Raw genomic sequence first — 6,678 nt, 5'->3', positions numbered from 1 at the left:
TTAAAAAAAAAAAAAAAAAAAAAATTTATATTACTTCTACTGCCTGCCACATACACCTTTTCTCATTTTTAATTTCAATTTTCTTTTTTTTTTTGGTGAGATGGAGTTTTAATCTTGTTGCCCAGGCTGTAGTGCAATGGTCAATCTCGGCTCACCACAACCTCCACCTCCCAGGTTCCAGTGATTCTCCTGCCTCAGCCTCTCAAGTAGCTAGGATTACAGGCCTGTGCCACCACGCCCGGCTAATTTTGTATTTTTACTAGAGACAGGGTTTCTCCATGTTGGTCATGCTGGTCTCGAATTTCCCACCTCAGGTGATCCGCCTAGCCTCCCAAAGTGCTGGGATTACAGACTTGATCCATCATGTTTTGAGATGGAGTTTCGCTCTTGTTGCCCAGGCTGCAGTGCAATGATGGGATCTCAACTCACTGCAACTTCCACCTCCCAGGTTCAAGCGATTCTCCTGCCTCAGCCTCCTGAGTAGCTGGCATTACAGGCATGTGCCAACACGCCCAGCTAATTTAGTGGTTTTTTTTAGTAAAGGTGGGATTTCTCCATGTTCGTCAGGCTGGTCTCCAACTCCCAACTTCAGGTGATCTGCCCATCTCAGCCTCCCAAGGTGCTGGGATTACAGGCGTGAGCCACCGCATCCAGCCAATTTCTACTTATTTTTTGAGATGGAGTCTTGCTCTGTCCCCAGGCTAAAGTGCTGTGGTGTGATAGCTCACTGCAACCTCTGCCTCCCGAGTTCAAGCGATTCTCCTGCCTCAGCCTCCCAAGTAGCTGGGTCACAGGCATGCACCACCATGCCCAGATTTTTGTATTTTTAGCAGAGCTGGGGTTTCACTGTGTTGGCCAGGTTGGTCTCGAACTCCTGACCTCAAGTGATCCTCCTGCTTTGGCCTCCCAGAGTGCTGGGATTACAGGTGTGAGCCATCACGCCCGGCCAGTTACCATATTCCTAATGACAATTCAGTGGTCACTCCTCTTACCTTCAACCCCTGGTATGTAATGAATTTCTTTGTTCTGGCTACCTTTTTTTTTTTTTCTTTCCTTGAGACAGGGTCTCACTCTGTCACCCAGGCTGGAGCGCAGTGGCACAATCACAGTTCACCACAGGCTTGACGTCTCAGACCGAGGTGATCCTCCTCCCTGAGTCTCTCAGGTAGCTGTGATTACAGGCACCCCCCAGCAAGCCCAGCTAATTTTCCTATCTTTTGTAAAGACAGGGTTTCACCATGTTGCTCTTGAACTCTGGGGCTGCAGTGATCCACCCACCTTGGCCTCCCAGAGTGCTGGGTTTACAGGTGTGAGCCCCCACAACAGGCCTGTTCCGGCTACTTTTAAAGACCTCTGTTTATCTACGGTCTATTTGCTTATTACGTGCTTTGGTGTGCTTTTCTCTATTCCATTTTCTGCTTGTTGGTTCATCAGTAGCTTCTGGTAGCTTGTTATGATACATCTTGGTCTAGTTTTCTTTATATTTATTTTGCCTGGTATTTGTCAAGCTTCTTGGATCTGTGCATTTATAACTTTGCTGAAATTGGACAATTCCCAGGCATTATTTTTTCATGATTGTTTTTGTTTTCCTGTCTTCTCTGTGAATATAATCCATATATTAGACTGTTTACAGGGTACCAAAGGACATTGAGGACACGTTCCATTTCTTTTTTTTCCCAGCTTCTCCCTTACTGTGCATCTACTGTCCCCTTCACTTCTGCAGCGTATCATGTGCTATCAGGCTTATGATGGAAATTTCTTAGTCTTTCGAAGTTCCACTTGGTTCTCTGTTGTATCTTTATCTTATATTCGTGTTTTCCTTTAAGTAATAGAGTTCTTCTTTGCCAATTCTACTGTCTCTGTCATTTCTGGATCTGTTTCTATTGCCTGATTCTTCTCCTGATTATGTTCAGGTTTTGCTTCTTTGATGCCACACAATTTTCTATTAGATATTGTGAACGTTACACTGTACATGCCTGGATTTTTTTTTTTTTTTTTTTTTTTTTGAGACAGGATTTCATTCTCTCACCCAGGCTCGAGGCTTGAGTGCAGTGGTATGATCTCAGCTTACGGCAGCCTCAACCTCCTGGGCTCAGGTGAGAGGAGTTACAGGTACATGCCACCATGCCTGGCTAGTTTTCATCTTTTCTGTAGAGACAGGGTTTCACCATGTTGCCCAGCCTGGTCTTCAACTCCTGAGCTTAATCCTCTGCCTGCCTTGACCTCCCAAAGTGCTAAGATTACAGGTGTGAGCCACCATGCCTGGCCTGGAGGATATTTCTGAAATGGGTCACTTACATAGCCATCGGCAGGCCTTGGTTCCTTACTTGGTGGGCTTCCCTGTAAGCTGCTTGAGTGTTCTCTTGACATGGCAGCCGGCTTCCTCCCGAGTGAGTAATGTGAGAAAAGGCAAGGTGGGGGCCACAATGTCTTTCATGACCTAGTCTTAGAAAGCCACACACTTTCATTTCCACAATATCCCGCTGGCTACACAGGTAAAACCCTATTCAATGCAGGAAGGGTTAGGAAAAAGTTGTGAATACCAGGAGACAGGAGTCACTGGAGGCCACTTTGGAGCCAGCTGACACAACGAGTAAACTTTCACTACATGTAAATAACGAAGGGACAGAAAAATAATTTTGCTTCTCAGGAAAATTTTCGAATGAATATACATATATTTGTTCAAATTCCCAAGTTATCTGACTCTGCCTCTTACTTTATAGATCATGTTGTTATACTCCAGAGATTGGAAGGGGAGATATTTATTTAGTAAGTTGGAGACTATAAATTAATTTCTTACCGACCACCATCAGTGTGAACTCAAAACCTTTTTTCACTGATTTTCGGTGAACTTGATTGGGGAGATTTGCAAATCCAACATAGCCAGGAGTTTCTGGATTTATAAACTGAGTTGGTTGTTGCTAAACAAGATTAAAAACAAACAAACACCTTAGTAGTTGCTTTTAAGATATAATCAGACATGAAACATAGGTTATCAGTTTTCACAAATTTTTTAAAAAGTATAAACAAACATTTCCAGAAAGTCTTAATTCTATCAGAAAACCAGCTGTATTCAATTAGGAGCATTAAAAAAAGAAAACTAATCTAGTGTAACTCCTTAGTTATATGCTGACTGAAAATTAACACTGTGTTAATCAGTATTGTTTAGGAATTTAACAATACATAGAAGACACATGCTTAATACATCTTAACGCAATTTCAAATTTCGACTTGAGAGACTATGGAGTTCCAGGAAAATCAGTTAAGCTTACAAAGTACTGCTACAGCTGACAGTGCTTTGAACGAATGGTTTCATTCAACAAACTTGGCTAAGGAATAGCTTCCCCCAGGTATTAGGTGTGATGCATTTCTGAAAAGTATCCAGGAAAAAGGCATCTCTCTTGCTGTGATTCTAGCTCTATAGAACAGTTTCACCGAGGGTGAGGCAGGCAAATGAGAGGTGGGATGTTGAGTATCTAGTGTCAAAGATCAAGAAAGAACAGACAGAATGAGAAGATCACAGCTGACTACACTGAGGTATCAATATTTCTTGGTAGAATATCTGATGAGAGAGAGGACAGAGATGTGAGAAAGCAAGAATAGCAGAAGTAAAACCAGAATCTAGACAGTGGCATACTGAAAATGAGAATAAATTTTAAAATCAATTTATTAATTGAAAAGGCAAGATACAAAATAGTATTTCCTTTAGGACTACATTTTGCAAATGTATAGTCAAATGCACAAACGGGTGAAAAAGAATATATGTAGCATATTAACAGTGGTTATTTCTGAGTGGTGAAATAATGACTTTTTTTTTTTTTGCTTATCCGTGTTCCAAGCTAACACTGGTATAAAATGCAAAAACTGATATGATGATTTTGCATTGGATAGTAATGAACACTATAGGACTCAAAGATAAAAAACCAGAGAAATAATAATCTTGTAACGTTAACCACAAGTTCTGCTTTTCTCAGAATGTTCTTTAGAACTAATTTCTCTCTGAACTAACTTGCAAGGGCTGATTTAAACCAATTTATCAAGTCTAAGAGCCCCATCAATTTCATCATAATAGATTACTAGAATTCTAAATTATTTGGTCTGCTGGGAATGTACTAAGGGGGCTAAAAGGACTGTTACTGATGTGTGTAAAAAAAAAAAAAAGTAGAAGCCTGAAAAAAAAAGAGAAAGCTCCAAGCTTTCAAGATGACAACCAGGCCGAGCGCGGCGGCTCACGAGATCGAGAGATCAAGACCATCCTGGCCAACGTGGTGAAACCCCATATCTACTAAAATACAAAAAATTAGCCAACATGGTGGCACGCGTCTGCAGTCCCAGCTACTCCAGAGGCTGGAGGCTGAGCCAGGGGAATCACTTGAACGTGGGAGGTTGAAGTTGCAGTGAGTTGAGATCATGCCACTGCACTCCAGACTGCTGACAGAGCAAGACTCCCATCTTAAAAAATAATAATAATGAGTCCGGGTGGTGGCTCAAGCCTGTAATCCCAGCACTTTGGGAAGCCGAGACGGGCGGATCATGAGGTCACGAGATGGAGGCCATCCTGGCTAATACGGAGAAACTCCGTCTGTACTAAAAAAATAATACAAAAAACTAGCCGGGCGAGGTGGCGGGGCCTGTAGTCCCAGCTACTTGGGAGGCTGAGGCAGGAGAATGGCGTAAACCCAGGAAGCGGAGCTTGCAGTGAGCCGAGATCGCGCCACTGCATTCCAGCCTGGGTGACAGAGCGAGACTCTGTCTCAAAAATATGTATATATATATATTAATAATAAAAAGACAACTAAATTAGAACTCTTTGTCTTAATGAATCAAATACATCAGTTGTATTAAAAATAATGAATCGTACAAATCCAACAGCCTGAAAACATAAAGCAATTTTCTCCTTATGCTGTAGATACATGAAGTATGATCTTACCTTAGACATCTTTTGTGAAGCTTCGTCTGTTAAAAAGAAAAACACACAGACACACATAAACGCACATAGATAGTATGCATGTATACACACGTGTATTTAACAGGATGAACTGACCTGTAAAAAAACTTACACATAGGCAATGTAAAAAGAAAATACAATTTCAGAACCTTCCAAATTTATTTTGCCAAAGGGAAAAGTTAAGCGCTGACAGTGAGCTCATGTGATATTACTACTTTCATTCTTTCTGACTTTTGCGTTTAGATGTATACATTAACCAGACTCCCTATTCTTTACTCAAACCTAGACTAAATGACTGGGAGATAAGAGATCCTTATGACTGTTACTTCTTTACAAAAGGAGGTTAAACAAATCCCTTCAAGTGTAATCAATAGTAGCCAATCAAATTTGTAACTTTAAATGGGCCTTAGTACAGAAAATGTTGTAATTCTGTTTGGCACCTTCATTTTGCCTATATAAACAATCCTCATTTTACCCCACCCTGGGAGCACTACACATTCTTTGGTGTAGCTCTGCTTATACTTTGTACTTAAATGAATTCTTTTAACTGAATCAGGAGCCTTTTGATTATTTTAGGTGACAGCATCTCAATTACTTCAAGTATTTCCCTAGGAATAAGACAAGCATCTATCATTACAAAGGTTAACTTCGATTAAAAAAAATAGGCCAGGTGTGGCGCTCCCGCCTGTAATTCCAGCACTTTGGGAGGCCAAGGTAGGCAGACCACTTGAGGTCAGGAGTTCGAGACCAGCCTGGCCAACATGGTGAAACCCCATCTCTACTAAACATACTGATTCAGCCAGGTGTGGCGGCATGTGCTTGTGATCCCAGCTACTCAGGAGGCTGAGACAGGAGAATCGCTTGAACCTGGGAGGCAGAGGTTGCAGTGAGCTGAGATCATGCCACTGCACTCCAATCTGGGCGACAGAGCGAGACTCCATATCAAAAAAAAAAAAAAAAAAAAAAAAATTAGATGGTGGCTGGGTGCAGTGGCTCATGCCTGTAGTCCCAGCACTCGGGGAAGCAGAGGCAGGACTGCTTGAAGCCAGAAATTCAACACCAGTCTGGCACCATAGCAAAACCCTACCTCTACAAAAAAATTAAAAAATTAAAAAAAATTTTAAGTTGATAAAAACAACTGTATATATACACATACACACATATTCCGTATTTTCAATAATACTCAATTTTTTTCAGTACTGATTATATGTTAGACACTAGGGACACAAATGGGATACACACGGATACACACTTCCCTGACCTCTGGAATTACGTCATTTCCCCTCTCTCTTTGAAACCTTTCAAGGAGTAAGGGACGCTATTACATAGCAACTGTAACCTGAACATGTTTGCCACCCATCTGAGTTTCCTAGAGCTACCTGAGAACTAGATTTTGACACTGGGGTACAGGGAGCAATGTGAACTACATTTATGAGGAAAGGAAATAGGACGGAAGGCATCTGAGTGTTTGAGAAATGTGACAATGGTTTTAAAGATACGTGGAATTTTTTTTTTCTTTTTGAGACGGACTCTCGCACAGTCTCCCAGGCTGGAGGACAGTGGGTGATCTCAGCTCACTGCAACCCCCGCCTCCTGGGTTCACGTCATTCCCCTGCCTCAGCCTTCCGAGTAGCTGGGACTACAGGCACCCACCACCAAGCCTGGCTAATTTTTTTTTTTGTATTTTTAGTAGAGACGGGGTTTCACCGTGTTAGCCAGGATGGTCTCGA

The 6,678-nt window shown here is 41.8% G+C and overlaps 1 protein-coding gene across 5 annotated transcripts in view; it reads right to left on the bottom strand.

Annotated features, from left to right (window-relative positions):
- SEPTIN2 (septin 2) overlaps window positions 1-6,678 on the bottom strand; it is a 40,697-nt gene that overhangs the window by 26,839 nt on the left and 7,180 nt on the right. For all 5 annotated transcript variants that reach the window (XM_017860664.1, XM_017860663.1, XM_017860661.1 and 2 more), the window contains 2 exons: window positions 4,931-4,956; window positions 2,801-2,921 (listed from right to left, as the gene is read on the bottom strand). In XM_017860664.1, coding sequence (XP_017716153.1) covers window positions 2,801-2,921; window positions 4,931-4,939 — 130 coding nt within the window. In that variant the 5' untranslated portion in view covers window positions 4,940-4,956. The remainder of the gene's footprint in view (window positions 1-2,800; window positions 2,922-4,930; window positions 4,957-6,678) is intronic.

Source organism: Rhinopithecus bieti, unplaced genomic scaffold, assembly GCF_001698545.2.
Source record: "Rhinopithecus bieti isolate Rb0 unplaced genomic scaffold, ASM169854v2 scaffold_56246, whole genome shotgun sequence".
Lineage (NCBI taxonomy): Eukaryota > Metazoa > Chordata > Mammalia > Primates > Cercopithecidae > Rhinopithecus > Rhinopithecus bieti.
This window is presented reverse-complemented; position numbering and strand designations above follow the sequence as displayed.